The sequence below is a fragment of the Chrysemys picta genome, chromosome 8 (assembly GCF_011386835.1).
Source record: "Chrysemys picta bellii isolate R12L10 chromosome 8, ASM1138683v2, whole genome shotgun sequence".
In the NCBI taxonomy this organism is placed as follows: domain Eukaryota; kingdom Metazoa; phylum Chordata; order Testudines; family Emydidae; genus Chrysemys; species Chrysemys picta.
The window spans coordinates 15,690,536-15,706,210 of NC_088798.1; the positions used below are offsets into that span (position 1 = coordinate 15,690,536).

Consider the following 15,675-nt stretch of genomic DNA (forward strand, 5'->3'; position numbering starts at 1 on the left):
TGCAGGCCAGACTTGGAGGGAGATCATAACCCTGACTGGGCAGGGGCAACGCTGGGAAGAAGGGTCCTGCCACCTAAAGCCTGAGGTACCTTGTCTCCATACACTTCTAGGAGGAGTTCAGATACCTTTTCCACATCTTTCTTGTCTGCCATTGCCATGAACTTTACTGTGGCCTTGGCCTGGCCCTGGAGGTGTTCCTCTATGAAGTCCACACAATCTTCTTCAGGTACTCTCAGCACACGCAGAGCTGCCTTCACAGACCTGAACCACTCCTCTACCGTAATGTCTCCTGGTCTTGTTGGGAAGCCACCAAGCTTCACTGATTTAATTTCCAGAAACGCTGCCATGGTGCTGTTGGTAATGTTCCCCCTATAGTGTTGTGTGTCCATATTTTCCCATATGTGTACTACCAATTTGCTGTATTTAAACACACACACACAGAATCTAAGTTTGAAATGGTTTCATAAGAATATTTACATTTTTAAGAAGTGGACACAGGGCCGGATGTGCAAAGCGATCACAAGCTGGCTTCAATTTGAGTGCAATGCTATGTTGCACATTCACTTTTGGAAAACTAGTACCTGTGTGTGCAATACAGAGCCTTTACACACACAGGCTATGTGTCAATTGCAAAACTTCTGGCCAGACAGCTGTTTCTGTGCATGCATGTACCATCTTTGGGGAAATTTGGCACATTGTGGTGAGTGCGACCATTAATTAGGAGCCAAACACAGGAGAGTGGATCCATTGATTTCAAAGGAATTACTCACGTGATTAACTATTCAACAAAGTCAGTGAGAGGTTTAAAAATCTAACCCTAAATGTTTGTATTTTTTTTAATGATTTTTTCCTGTTATCAACATTTTTTTTTTAAGAAAAAGTTAAATAATTTCTTCTTTGCTAAAGAAAAGTTTCTTTTTTAGCCTCCCATCTGGCTCAGGAGTACGCTGATGACATTTTGGAGTAGAATAAATGGGAAAAGCACGACGCAACTTGACTGGGGAAGAAAAATGTCCTGAACTCTAGTGCCATTCCACTGACTCCTTAGGTTTTTAGCAGATGGTTAAGGGGAACTGGTGAAAATGGCTGACTTCATGAACCACCATTCACAGAAATTTGACCCTATTTCAGGAACCTGAGCAACCTTTGAGAGAAAATAGGCACAGGCACATGCAAGCAAGCACAGACACACAAGTGATAGGGGAAGAAAAAGAAGGAGCCAAAGGGAAATTGCTTTTCAAATAACGGTGATTATATTTACGTGAACTAAGCATCTACTATTGCAAGTGCAGGATAAATGGTCTTTTCATGTAGGCACAGTAGTGGGAGCCAGGAGATATGGACTCTACAGCTGTATACATAGCTTCTTAGATAGGAGATCTAGAGAAGGGAAAAGTGCTTTTTGTGTTCAGGGGGTGTTGTGTACAGTGACAGCACTGGGACTCTAGTAGGGGATTTTTCTAGATGGTGGGGTTATACTCATGTTGCTGTTAGTGAATCAGTTACAAGGGTCTGTTAGGTGTGCATTGCATTTTGTCATGGGTGCTCAGAACCTGGGCTTGGTGCTCTTTTATCTTGTTAGTACAACTCTGAGTAAACAAATTAGCTATATAAATAACAATACAAACAAGTGCCCTTTATTAACTTTAAAATGTCAGTTATTGGAACTTTTTTGCAGAAAGTTATATTTAAATTTGCAAAAAAATTTAATAACTCTTTTTACTCTTAGAATTTCTTGAAGAATCACTTTTCAAGAATGATAGGGCCAAAATCAAACATTGCAAGAATAATTTAAAAGTATTTGTTGTGTAAACACTATCCACGTTGCAAAATAAGGGCTATAACTGTTCTTTAACTACATTGATCCTCAGCCAGTTAATAAAATATCTGACCCTCTGAAGTATTTCTAAAGCACCTAAACACCATAAAATAAACACCAAAAGTAAAATTAAGAACCACGGTAAATTTGCCTATGAAACGTCCAGCTCGCCTTCGTTCAACTACATGTGCACTAAACCAACCCCATCAGCAACCCGGCCGTTCCAACTGGAATAGTCCATATGTAAAATTCTGCCCTAGTTCCCTTCCTGGCCCACCACCTAAAGGCCATGAGGTTTCTCAGCAATACTCATGGCAGCAGGGTTGAGCACTAGTACTGTTATATAGGTTAGGAATTCAAATCCCAATGTGGGCAGGTTTTAAAAATGTATTAGTATTAACTTTTTAAAAAGATTCAGGAGTTCTCTCACCACAAAAACTTCAGGCAGGAGAGGTGGATAGAATTCTCATCAAAGATCATAGAGGGTGAGAGAACAATGGTGGTTGGCAAGATTCAGAGGCAGCAGGATGCATCTAAAACTGGTTGTCGTTTTTTCAGTAAAAAAAACCCCCTCTTTTTGATAAAAAAAAATCCTGCAGAAATATTTCAATCTCGGTTGAAATTTTTCATTTTTCAAAGAAATTTCATTTTTTTAATTTTGTGTTGGTAGGGAAAATCACACTTTCTCGCCTGTCTTTAAATTCTCCCTACCCCTCATTAAACAGTGAGAGAAAAGGTCATGTTTTTTTCACACCACTGAAATTTAATAAAAAATGTTTTGAAAAATTTCTATTGAAAAACGACATATTTCATGAAAAATGTTCCTTTTGAAAGAATTCATGAAATATACTTACCTTTTTTCAACCTGATTGATATGGGAGTGAGAATTCCTAGGCCATCCTGAGTGTGCATGCACACAGACTGGTGTGGCAGGGACACCAGGAAGAGCTGCCGTCATGGTAGGATGTATAACAGCCACAGCCCCTTCCAATATCAGGCTCCCAAATCATCCAGTTGCTAATATAGGTCCCCTGTTGGGTTATATGAACGGAGGCAGGCAGGGAAATTTGGAGACATAGTGAACTGCCGATGCAGCCCTATATACAAGCACAGCAAAGCGTAATTATTTTAAGAAATGGGGCAATGATAAAAATTTCCTGGCTTTCCCTATCGAGACAGCGCACAGATCTTGTATGGCTGTGGGCTAAGAATAGCTCCCATTCTGAACTGAAGGCTTAGCTTCACGTCTTTCGGAGCTTGGAATGTGAATTTCTGAAGGAGGGCAGTGAAGAACAGGAACAGCTCTATTCTAGCCAGCGGCTCGCCAAGGCAACCGCGCTTTCCTGAAAAGAAGACAGTTGTGCACATCAGCCAGAAGATTCTTGTCAGAACAGCTAAGGTTTACATTAATTATAACAGCACCTCCGTAGTTCCTTCTACTAATAGAAACGATCATGTTTGATAGCTCTTGGATGATCGACCACTTTTCTGCATAGCTGTCGAAGGTCTCATCTACACACATTTTTATACCAGTATAACATCTTCATACTAGTGCCTAATCTCAGTATAGTTTATTCACCTTCCCATAACTGCATCCACACTAGAAAAGCTGTGATGTTTTAACTTATACTGATTTAAAAAAAAAATCACACCCCTAACTGACAGAAATCTAGGAGGTGTGTATACTAATATAGTTAAAGCACTACAATTTCTGTGTCTAGCTGGTGTCTTCCTTCCCTAAAAAGAAGAACAGGAGGACTTGTGGCATCTTAGAGACTAACAAATTTATTAGAGCATAAGCTTTCGTGGACTACAGCCCACTTCTTCTTATGCATCCGAAGAAGTGGGCTGTAGTCCACGAAAGCTTATGCTCTAATAAATTTGTTAGTCTCTAAGGTGCCACAAGTCCTCCTGTTCTTCTTTTTGCGGATACAGACTAACACGGCTGCTACTCTGAAACCTTCCTTCCCTAACATTCTCAGCTACACACAGCTGTATTATTTCTTAATTAAAAAGTTTAAATTAATAACATAGGTGAGGTGTAATCTTTTCTTGGCCTATCTTCTTAATGACATAACATATGGCCTGCTAAACACACACAGGTCTAGTCAGCATTAACACTAAAGAAGGGAGCTGTGTGACCCTGAATCTACACTGGGTGGGTGTGGTGGGGAATTTCAGCTACATGAATAATGTAGCTGAAGTAGACGTACTTAGACCTGTCTAACTACGGTGTCTTCACTGCAGTGAGTTGACTGCTGCCGCTTGCCCGTTGACTCTGCCTGCGCCTCTCGTAGCGGTGTAGTACAGGAGTCGACGGGAGAGTGCTCGGGGGTCGATTTATCGTGTCTAGACTAGATGCGATAAATTGAACCCCGCTGGATCAATCGCTGCCACCGATCCGGTAGGTAGTATAGACATACACTTAGTTACTATATAAACCACTTAAAAAGAGAAAGGTATTACATATTTCCTTAGCCACACACAGCGAAAACTAATATTGCTTGTTCTTTTAATTGGCAAGAAAGCCCTGATAGACCTGTATATAAACAAGGCTTGTGCAAACCTGTGAACCGCTGATTCACACGCATTTTTGTTTCTGGAACTTAATGCTAAAGCTCTTATTGATTTAAATTGTGTGGGATCAGCCCTTAATGAGTCCAAGTGATGGAGAATCCACCACATTCTATGGTAAAATGTTCTAGAGGTTGATAGGTTTTTATGAGGTTGTTTCAGGGACCTCCCACACTTTTATCAGCTTTACCATGTTTATTCCCCCTGCTGACTCTCCCTACAAGTGAAAAGAAGCGGTAAAAGGTGAGGAGCGCTATTCCTTCTGTCCTCACTCCTACATTCCCAACAAGTGAGGCAGGCTACTTTCTCTTTGTGCCCACCTTAGGATATGTCTACACTGGAGCTAGCGCACTAACATTAGAAGCGTATCCGTGGTGGCGTAAGCAGCTAGCCACCCAAGTATCTTCTGAGGGTCTCGGAAGGGGGTGTACTCAGAATGGCTAGTCCATCCGAGAGCACGCACCACCATGGCTACACTTCTATTTTTAGTGCGCTAGTTCACGCTGAGCTAGAATGGGCTTATCACCCCCACTAAGAAATTACACCTCCAGCTCCAGTGTACACATACCCATAAGGGTAGCAGAACTGAGGCCGCTCTTTGCTGTTGCTATGTCGAGCCTTGTTCTAGGAGAGAGCACTGCCTCAAAGACAACATGCCATCTATCTATGAAAAAACTGCACAAGCTGGAACCCCAGCCCTGGGACACAAATTCTGGCCATGATTTTAATTTCTGAGCTTTCCATTTTCCATTGTGCCTCTGTCACTAATAAATGCTGTGGGGTTTTTCTACACTGAAAAAGGAGAGAGGCCAAGACTTGGTGCTATAGTGCGAATGAACAGAGTCAGACACATCTCACCTGCAGAGAAGGGCAGGAAACTTTCTCTTTTCTTGAACTGACCATCCTCAAGGAAATGCTTAGGATTAAAAGTATGAGGGGTTTCCCACTCATTCTTGTCAAACAGCACTGATGTCAAATTGGGAATCAAAACGGTGCCCTAAAGAAAGAGAAAGAAAGGAATTTAAACCTTCCCTGATTCCATTTTTTATTGTGACCCGCAAAGAGGCAAAAAAGAAGGGGTCATGCCTTTCAATTTAATCTTTTATGATGTACAAAGAAGGCACAAAAGGATGTTTTTTTCAAAAAGGACAATTTTCCAGCCAGTTCTTTACCTTAAATTTATCTAGAATTTCAAATCTGGCTTTCCCTGGTTTTGCTGGTAGTGTCTCTGGAGGTCCCAGAGAGAGACGAATGGGAGCCATCACAGACTTTAGATGAAGGAGCGGGATGTTAATCTTTGAAGAAAGAGAGTTTTTCTTCCAACTGATTTTTTAGAATTTGAGTTAAACAGGTGTTAATATCACAACAGACAAACAAACCAAAAATGGACACCAGTCTGACTAAAAATCACTTCCCATCTCAACTAAACAGGTTAATTTCCTTCACAGGTGTGATGTTATACACCTACTAGTTCTCCTCCATCTCCTAGGAAAAACAGGGTAGGCAAGGTTGAATTTCTAATAGAAAAAACAAGCAGAAAAAATAGAAACTCCCAGGCATTCTTTATACAGCATAAAGTATCAAAAAGGAGCACAACCCATCCACCCACCTTTCTTTTTAAGGGCCAGATTTTCAGGGATGTGGTGGTTGTTGGCCTCAAATGATGTATATGTGTATAGTATATACCTCTAGGCAAATCCAGCAAGTGCTCCTGCAAACTAACACTCGTGTGCGCTAAAGTTCTTTTTTGCACTCCTAATTGCTATCTGCAGATATAATGCACTCTCCCCCTGCTACTGTGTACAGACATTTCCCGTAAGTTATATTAAAGAAGGGTTACTGTCAGCAGAATGGAAGGTTGCCACAGGCAATGGTCTCCTGCGGCACACTTGCTGGTAGAATGGTCCTCTGCCTGCCTGAGCTCCAGAATGAGCTCACTGCCCTTGAGCCTGGGTTTGTCCCCATCTCACTGAGGATCAGTCCATAGGCTGGAGAAGAAGAATGCGCCCATGTGTTAGGACCTGAGGAGAGCTTCCGCTGAACATACTCCGGGAACGCTGGGGTAGGAATTCCAGCCTGCTCCCTTCCATGGGGAGAAATTGTGGCTCAGCAGCACGGTTAGGTGGAGTCAGAAATGCTGCAGCTTGAGACGAAAGCAGTTCAGAATTCTGGAGCTGCTGAAGCTGAGATACGCCCCACCCGTCAAAAGAAGCAGCTGCTCCCAAATGCAGACACCAAAGGCCCAGACCCTCAAAGGTATTTAGGCACATAACTCCCATTGATTTCCGATAGACTTAGGTGCCTAAATACCTTTAAGTCTCTGCGTCCAAGAACCTGGCTGATCCTTCATGAATCAAAAGCCACAGTGGTGAACTTGTGCTGGACCTACTTCTTAGTCCTCCTTTTACTATGATTTCATGCAATTAAAATAAATAACTTACATCTCGTTTTATGAAGATAGACTGCAAAAGTCTGATCTAGATTTCAACTTCCTCAAAGAATGTGAGCATCCAAGGTTTTGGTTAAGGAATTTTAGCCCAATATAGAAATAGGGGCCACCTGTAAAATGCAGCTCCGGATCTGGGTTGATTCCCAAAACAGGTTCAGATCCAGAGTTCCGTCCACCTGGGTGTGAAGGTGTTTCTATCTGGGACTTTGGTTTGGGCTGATCTCTATTAATCTCTTAAACCAAGATTAGAAGTGAAAACTACATTTCTGTCCAGCTTACTTTTGGCACATAGAATCCAGCCAGTGTTGTGTCACTAGTTGCCATTCTGAGCACACTTAAAGGCAAGATGTTGCTTATCCTTTGCACTTCATGAATAACTGCATTGGTGTATGGCATATTGTCCCTGTCGTCCATGGCTGGCTGGCGAGACTGGCCAATCACTGCATCAATCTCCGCTTGCACTCTCTCTGTGAAAAGAGCAGAGTTCACCATTGGTACAAGAATAAACAAAAGGCTTAAATTGTGCAGAGTTTAGAGTTCATTGATTTTAAGGCTATATCTAATAAAGCTCAATTCAAACATTGGAAACAGCATCAGTGATCAATGTAGAGATCTGAACATACAAATACAAAGACAAGAGGCGTTTACTCCACTTCTCAAAATCAAATGTAAAGGCATTATCAATACGTATTTTGTCCCTGTTCAAAATAGAAAAGTCATTTACTGCTCTGATCCAAGAGATATCTGAGCATGAAAATATTTATCTGCTGTTTTTTTCTCTCTGGCAAGACTCTCACATTTTTGGGGCACACGGATCTTCCAGGAGCTTGCCAAGAGGCCAAGGATCGCACCTATTTTGCATTAAATGAGGGAGATTATATCGGCCATTATTTTCAACACAGGTCCCCCTTGTAGCCTCCATGAGTAACATCTCAAGGCTGAAGAGGACATTGACCATGGACCAACTTTTAAAACTCCACAAGCCACATTTTACAGGTACGTAGGGATTAAATCGTTTGCCCAATGTCACACAGGAAGTCTGAGGCAGAGCCTGGATTAGGACTTGGATATCCTGAGTCCCACTCCTGTTAATTAGCCACAAGGGCAACTCCCTCTTTAATCAAGGGTATTGCAGCTGTGGATTGCACTCCTGCCCTTGCACTAGTTGGTGGAGGTGTAACTGAGGGCAAAGAAAAAGAAACCATTCCAATAAAAGAAAGGGTTTCTGAATGGGGAAAAAAGGTTACTGTGGGAAGAAAGCACCTTTGCACAGAGATTTCATAAATCAACATTCTGAGTTCTCTGAAAAGTCCCCGATGTGGCACGGGTTAAGGGTAGAAATTGAAGAGCTATTAAGAGATTAGAAATATAAACCATTACCATTTACCTTGAACATCAGGATATAGGGCCATGTACAGCAGAGCCCAGCGGATGGTTGTAGACGATGTCTCAGTTCCAGCAAAAAAAAGATCCAGTGTGGAAAATATAAGATTTTCTTCATGGAAACTAGGATCGGCATCGGCCTTAGAACAAAGATATATGTGGGTGGGACTACAACAATATTTATTAGTATTATACAAAGCCATGGAAACATCATTCCAGGCTCAATTCTGCAAGGTGCTGGGTGCCCTGAATTTCCATTGCCTTTGGTGAGAGTTGAGAGCACCAGGACAGCACCATTAGAGAGAAAGACTGTCCTTTTAGCATCATTCTTGAGAGTGAAAAGTTGGAGCTGATTTTAGGTGTGAGCAGAGGGCCTGCTGAAGTCAATGAAAGACTCCCATGCACTTCAACTGGCTTTGGGTCTGGCCCCTAAAGCACAGGTAACCTTACATTTTTAGGCCCCAATTCAGCAAAGCACTCAAGCATCCATATAGTCCCATCAGCAAGCCTGCTCTTCCCTGCTTAAAGGAAAACCTGTGCTTAAAAGCTTTGCTGAATCAGTTCCATCCTACCTGGGGTTTCTAACTGTTAACTAATGGAGGGTCAGATGCTCAGACAACTCAACTGGTGAGCCCTGTTACTATCATTCTACTTCTAATTTTTAAAACAAAAACATGGTTTGTTCCTGTTCACTTTGTTCTTTGCTCTCTTACCTTTGCTATTTCCTTCAGATAACAGTCAATGAAGTCTCTGGGTTCAGATGGATTCCAGTCCTCTTTGTGCTTTGCAATCATTTCCTTCACAAAACTCTTCAGTTTTTCCCAGTTTTTAAAAATGGTGTGATGGGGTCCAGGTATCCACTTCATTATGGTGGGGAAGCCGTGATACAGCTTTTGACATACAAACAGAACACAATATGTTTTAGCCTAGTTTTAGAAAAAGGCATCTTGCGGTTTAATACGCCCACATGCATTCTGCTGAAGACACGGCGTTTATGCTCAGAGCCCTCAACTAAGATCAGGACCCAAGTGTGGTAGGCACATGACGGATACATAACAGTGAGTCCCTGACCGGAGGAGCCTAGAATCTAAAGAGACAGGAGAGACAAAGGGTGCGAGAAAGGAAATATTATCGCCATTTTACAGAGTGAGAACTGAGGCAGAGAGAGATTAAGTGACTTGGCCAAGACCGCACAGGCATCTGTTGCAGAGCCAGAAAGTGAAGCTAGGTGTCCTGAGTCCCAGTTCAGCGTTTTTACCACAAACCCATTCTTTCTGGTTAAGATAGGCACTGTCTTCTCTCAGCCCTCTGCTGTGACTGCTGGGCTGGCCACCAGCTACTGATCCTATTGCCCCCTACAGGAAAATCTGCTGTATTGCCTGAGGCAGTGTGTTAGTAGCCACTTCAGACGGCTGAATGGCCACCCTGGGAACGATTCGCTGCTTTACAAATGAAGAAGGATATAAAGGTCACAAGGTCAGAATCTGGCCTCACATTCCAACACATGTTGATAATACTGATATTACCGCAGTTTTTATCGGAGATTAGACTTTGGTATTGGAGGGTTTGTAAAACACATGGAGACTGCCTGGTCCCAGCCCCATGAGCAGATAGACGCAGGCACTGTGTTTTGCCTCTCAACATGACCGCTCCTGCAGTATCAGGATTATCATCAGGGGGGAGGGATAGCTCAGTGGTTTGAGCATTGGCCTGCTAAACCCAGGCTGGTGAGTTCAATACTTGAGGGGGCCACTTAGGGATCTGGGGCAAAATCAGTAGGATACCTTCATGGGGGCCAGGTGAAATATACTAGCCAGAGGGGGAACTGAGGCAGAGAGAGATTTGTTGGGGAAAATGAGAGCATGGATGCCCCACTCAGGCTATAATAGAAGTGAATCTGGAACAACACTGTCACACTCAGTCCTGCATCCAGTGAAACTGCTCGGGGTTTTGCCATTGGTTTCATATGTTTAAAGTCAAAATCAAACAAGCTCTACCTGGCTCCAAATAGTTCCCTGGAGGTAAAAAGTCTCATCAATCAACTGCAGTAACTTCTGGAAGTGACCATCATGGTAGTCAAACCGGTCCCCAAAAGTGATGGAACAGATTATGTTGGAAACAGCATTATTAATTTTAAAGTGAGGGTCGAAAGGTTGCCCTGGAAAAGAAAAGGGGAGAAATCGGTGTTCTTCTGGTTTCTTAGAAAAGCGGAAGAAAGTTGTTGACAGACAAACTATTTGATATCAGAGGGGTAGCCGCGTTAGTCTGGATCTGTAAAAAGCAACAAAGAGTCCTGTGGCACCTTATAGACTAACAGATGTATTGGAGCATAAGCTTTCGTGGGTGAATACTATTTGATGTGTATGAAAACCATGAATAAAACCTGAACATACAACTATATCACACACCCCCGCACACACTCATACATATCCCTTGAAAAACTGTTAAACACATAGATGGGATGAGCTGCATTTTGATGCATGCAGCATATCAAAACTACCAGTTCAAGTCAGTTTTTGCTATGTATAGAGACATTTGTATTTTTTTCACACATGTCTCTGCCTTTGTTATAGTGTAGGGAGGTTTTACATATATGTGATTTGGAACCACTTTCTCTCCATGGTCATTAATCTTGGCAACGAACGCTTTTGTGGGACTGTTTTGTAAATTTGTGTGGCTACATGGAGGCTGACAACTCAGCATTTAGTTCCATTACTGACCGATGATAAAACATGAATCCCAAACACCAGCACATTTTTGGATCTGTATCCAGATCTGAACTATGGCATCAAGGTGCATATACGTCTAATGGGTTAAGCCAAATCCCTCATCTGAACTGAGCATTAGGAAAGATCTGGATTCAAACATCATGTTTCAGGCACATCTTTGTTATTTCACGTTCATTGCCAAACAAGAGCCACAATTTTTGATAGAACAATTAAAGTGACATTATCTCTAGTTCTAACCTTTTTCTTCCTCAATTGCATCTGTGAGGTATCTGCTCTCCTCCTGTATTCGTTCTTCTAAGTTCCTCTTCCCCAGGCCAAAGTTTCTTAGAGTTGATAAAGCAAATCTTCTTTGTTGTTTCCAGCTATGTCCATTAGAGGTGACTAATCCTGGGGGGAGAGGGGGGGGGGGGATGGTGAAAAATGACACCTGGTATATTGTAATGGTCATTAAAAGATTAGAAAACTTTAATACTCCTTTCCTTCTTCAAGTTTAAGCGAGGCCTGGCTATCTTTCCACAGGATATTTTCTTCTTCACTATTATATCAGAATTCCTGGGCTCTAGCAATGGTGGAGTCATGTCCAACATGCAGAAGGTACACTTTTACAGAAAGTGTATACAGCTAAGGTTGAAGGAAGTAGGCCGCAATGCCGACCACAAATAAGGTTGGAAAATGCTATTTTGAGGGATTTCAGAAATCTAAATCCTCCCATACTGATTCTTGCTGAAGGAAAACTTGCAAGGGACCATCCAGGATGAAAGTCCATTCTACAGGCCATCACAACTACATGGTAGCCATGAGACTCTGCTGCTGCTGTCACCAGGGATATGGCAGTTGGGATGTGAACATGAGAAGTCAATGAGACATGAGCACATGTGTAAGTATTTGCAGAATTGAGGAAGTTACTAAGGCCCAGACCCTCAAGGGTATTTAGGTGCCAAACTCCCATTGACTTTACTAGAAGTTAGGCACCTAAACACCTTTGAGGCTCTGGGCCTATCTTACTACCCCAGAGCAGACGTCAATGAGACTGTTCATGTGCATAAAGTGAAGTCCATTTGTAAGAGTTTGGAGGATCTGTGCGTTGATTATTAAAAATGTTACCTTGAAAATATTTAAAGAAAAAGATAGGAAAAGAAACTCACCAAATGTACCAAAGATCTCGTAGATAAGAGGAATTTGTGGGCGACCAAGAAAGTATTCACCCTGATGGACAAGCACTTCCTTCACCAGCTGGAATCCATTTACAATCACAGCTGTCTGGCTACCAAACTGCATGTTGAAAATGTTGCCATATTTTCCAGAAAGCTGGAAAAAAAGAGCCTGTGGTTTAGTTCATATTTAATTGGTTTGCTAACCAGAACTGAAGCCTATGTGATGACTTCTTACTTTTTTTACAATTATTATTATTCATTATTTGTACTACAATAGCAGTCAAGGGCCCAAAAGAGCTCACAAATGGATATAACAGGTGGATGAAGCATATAAATGGGGACAAAAATGAGTGTAGAGCTGGCTCTAATTTATGTCAGGGGCCAGAGCAGCACCAGGACAACCCCAAGGTCATGGCAGTGCAGAGGTGGTGCCATCAAGAGCTGTGCCATACATTCTTCAGGCGCAGCTGAGGGTCTGATCCAGCATCTCTCTCACCCACTACTCCCTGGTAAAAAAAGCTCTTGCAAACAGAACTCCTTTACTTGCCCCTGACCACACTTACCTTCTCTAAAGCCCTATGGGGCTGTTTGAAATCCACATGGAGCAGGTGGCCCAGGAACGGCAGGGGCAAAGGTCCTGGAGGGAAATTCTTCGGCTGTCTCCTCTTCATGCAATCAGCAATCAGCAGGAACAGGCCTAAGAACACGGCCAGTGTCTGAAAGGGCATGTTCTGCCAGAGCCACATTAACCCAGGGACAGCCTGCAGCGGCATCTTCCTTGGCCAGGTGCACCCCTACAGCTGTAAGAGGGAGGAGTGACTGGGGTAGAGGGAAACCTGATAACAGCAGGCACAGCCCTGCCCATCCACTTGCTGCTGATGCTGGCGGAGGACAAAGTTTACAAGCAAAATTAACACACCCTCAAACAGCTACACAAGAGCTTTCGATGCCAGAGTCCTAACCCGGAAACCCTGCTAGGGCCCCCTCTCCTGGTTCCTTCAGCTCATCGGCAAAGATTTGTCAGATTTTTCCTCTGTGTAAGGAGATTGTTGTCCCCTTACTAAAACTCAGTGGGGGTGTTCTGTTGGGCTAGCTCCCAGTACCAAAGGAAAGGGGAAGGGTCGATGGGAAATCAGGACCCTGAGACTGACAGTCCCCAGGAACAATGGGGAGAGGCCCATGCTTCTGGTCAGCCTGACTGACAGGGCGGGCAGGCTAATCAGGGATTCAGGAGGCCAGGGGGTCCCGTCCTCCGTGTGAGCTGGAATTGCCTGGGTCAGACAGAGTGGGGCCGAGCTCAGCAGAAAGGATGGGGCTAAGCTGAGCTGGGGAGCAGAGCCAGGCCAGCCAGAGGGGCCAGAAAAGCAGCCCAAGAAGCAGGTCAGTGCTGGGAGCAGAGCCACCGAAGCAGCCCACAGAGCAGACCTGTGCTGGGAGCAGAGCTGTAGCAACCAGAGCCAGAGGAGCAGCGCAGGGAGCTGGAGGCAGAGCAGCAGCAGCGCTGAGGCCGAGTGGAGCTGGAGCTGAGGCTGGAGCAGTCCGGAGCTGGGTGCAATGAGAAGCTGGGGAGAGTGAGGGGGACCCAGGGCAGTGGGCCCAGTGCAGGGAGATGCCCCCAGCCAAGAGGCTCTGCAGGCCAGACTTGGAGGGGGATCGTAACCCTGACGGGCAGAGACGATGCTGGGAAGAAGGTTTCTGCCACTTAACCCCTGAGGGTTTGTGGCCACTGCCAGAACAAGTGTCCGACCCGCAGCATCCCTGCAACACAGCCAGGGCCTGAGAGGGCGGCCAGGGACTTGTGAGGAACAGACTAGGGTTACCATATGTCCGGGTTTCGAGTCTTTAAATAGCCGTCCGGGGGGAGTTTGTAAAAAGCTAAAGATGTCCAGGATTTCCCCCCGGATGGCTATTTAAAGACCCAAAAGCGCTGACAGGGCAGCCGCGCTGGGGGAACCGTGGCAAGCCGGCGCCACTCACCTTTCCTCCCTGGGCCCTGGGGCAGTGTGCAGCTGAGAGCTCCCCGCGCGGGCCCGCCACCCAGCAGGATACACCGGCAGGAGCCTGCAGAGCGCAGCCCTGCCCCTGCCCCGGTACACAGAGAGGCAATGAGGAGGTCTCGCTCCCCTGCGTGCTGCAGCGGGGCGTGGCCTGTAGACTTGGGCAGAGAGACCCCTGCCCCGCCCCTGCCCCCCCAAGACCCGACCCAACTGTGGGAAGGAGCCAGAGGGACTGGGAGGGACCTGCCTGCTGGATGCTTCCTGGGAGCCACTCCAGGTAAGCACTGCTGGGCTCACCTGGCCCCCTGGCAGGTCCCTCTGAGGGGGCTCCCCTCAGCCCCCACCCTGACCCTGTTCCGTCAGCCTCTTCCGCAGTCCCCCCTGTGCCCTCACCCTCAATCTACTGCCCTCAGCCCCCTTGACCCTGTTCCCTCTGCCTCCCCCACAGTCCCTCCCCTCCCCCCTGATCATCTCACCCGACCCATTGCCCTCAGCCCCCATCCTGACCCTGTTCCCTCAGCCTCCCCTGCAGTGTCCCCCCTGTGTCCCCACCCTCAATCCACTGCCCTTAGCCCCCCTGAACCTGTTCCCTCTGCCTCCCCCACAGTCCCTCCCCTCCCCCCCGATCATCTCACCCGACCCATTGCCCTCAGCCCCCACCCTGACCCTGTTCCCTCAGCCTCCCCTGCAGTGTCCCCCCTGTGTCCCCACCCTCAATCCACTGCCCTTAGCCCCCCTGAACCTGTTCCCTCTGCCTCCCCCACAGTCCCTCCCCTCCCCCCCCGATCATCTCACCCAACCCACTGCCCTCAGCCCCCACCCTGACCCTGTTCCCTCAGCCTCCCCCGCAGTGTCCCCCCTGTGTCCCTCACCCTCAATCCACTGCCCTCAGCCCCCTGACCCTGTTCCCTCTGCCTCCCCCACAGTCCCTCACCTCCCCCCCCCAATCATCTCACCCTGCATGGATGTGGAAATCTGTCCCGGATTCCAGGCTCTCATTAGCCCCTGGGGCAAAAGATCAGCAGAGGTTTCCCAAGTGAAGTTTGCAGCCTTTGCTCAGACACAGACATTTTCACTTAAAAAAAAAAAAAAAACCCCATCCTGACACCCATCTGCTCTGTCCAGATTTGCTGTTATCCCTGTTGAGGCCAAAGTGGTTTGAAAAATTAAAAATCTGTGACACCATTGTGTTGCTTCCCTCTGTGTTGCTCCTTAATCTGATGGACCTGCCGATAATGAATAAAGATGAATGCCCTGGGAGGAATGTGTCAGGCAGACAGTTTGTCAAGTAGGAAAGTGAATGCTGAAGTCCTCACAAAATGCAGAGGCTTTTCTTAACCTGAGCACTGAAAAAGAGCCAGATACCCTGCATGGGTTTGAAAGTGACAAGAGCCTAGCGACTGACCAGAGCAGCGCCAGGTTTGAAGTGATGAGGGTCTGTGGCATGAAGTCTGCATTTCCACTGAGGACTCTTCCATCGCCAGGGTAGCGCTGGTGCAGGTCTGCCACCCGGCACAGCAATGCTGAGAGGTGCCAGTGTAGACCTGACCCACTGCCCTCAGCCTCCACC

The 15,675-nt window shown here is 45.6% G+C and overlaps 2 protein-coding genes across 4 annotated transcripts in view; both read right to left on the reverse strand.

Moving 5' to 3' along the window:
* LOC103305685 (cytochrome P450 2J4-like) overlaps positions 1-14,205 on the reverse strand; it is a 29,962-nt gene extending 15,757 nt beyond the window's left edge. The window contains exon 1 of one of the 2 annotated variants that reach the window (XM_065553926.1): positions 14,086-14,205. The gene's annotated coding sequence lies outside the window, so the exon portion shown is untranslated. Of the gene's footprint in view, positions 1-2,673; positions 2,953-14,085 lie in introns of those variants that run through there. The other variant, XM_008167904.4, reaches the window with a different exon arrangement.
* Positions 1,231-14,223, reverse strand: LOC101931915 (cytochrome P450 2J2-like). Of its 2 annotated transcripts, none has more exons than XM_008167902.4 (10): positions 14,086-14,223; positions 12,672-12,908; positions 12,100-12,262; positions 11,192-11,341; positions 10,223-10,383; positions 8,939-9,115; positions 8,230-8,365; positions 7,122-7,309; positions 5,252-5,390; positions 1,231-3,162 (listed from the first exon to the last, which is right to left on the reverse strand). In XM_008167902.4, the coding sequence occupies exons 2-10, from the start codon at positions 12,879-12,881 to the stop codon at positions 2,987-2,989; spliced, it is 1,500 nt and encodes a 499-aa protein (XP_008166124.2). In that variant the 5' UTR covers positions 12,882-12,908; positions 14,086-14,223; the 3' UTR covers positions 1,231-2,986. The 2 variants fall into 2 exon arrangements, with proteins under 2 accessions (XP_008166124.2, XP_042707349.2); XM_042851415.2 differs by having other exon boundaries at positions 12,672-12,989; positions 14,086-14,196.
* Between the last annotated feature and the right edge of the window lie 1,452 nt (positions 14,224-15,675).

What these genes read in the sequence shown, in the direction of transcription:
- LOC101931915 (XM_008167902.4), bottom strand. Translation starts at nt 12,881, where the DNA reads ATGCCGCTGCAGGCTGTCCCTGGGTTAATGTGGCTCTGGCAGAACATG. An exon ending in CCCATAGGGCTTTAGAGAAG is followed by an intron (nt 12,263 to 12,671) that starts GTAAGTGTGGTC and finishes CTTTTTTTCCAG; the next exon opens with CTTTCTGGAAAATATGGCAA. An exon ending in AGGGAACTATTTGGAGCCAG is followed by an intron (nt 9,116 to 10,222) that starts GTAGAGCTTGTT and finishes GTATGTCAAAAG; the next exon opens with CTGTATCACGGCTTCCCCAC.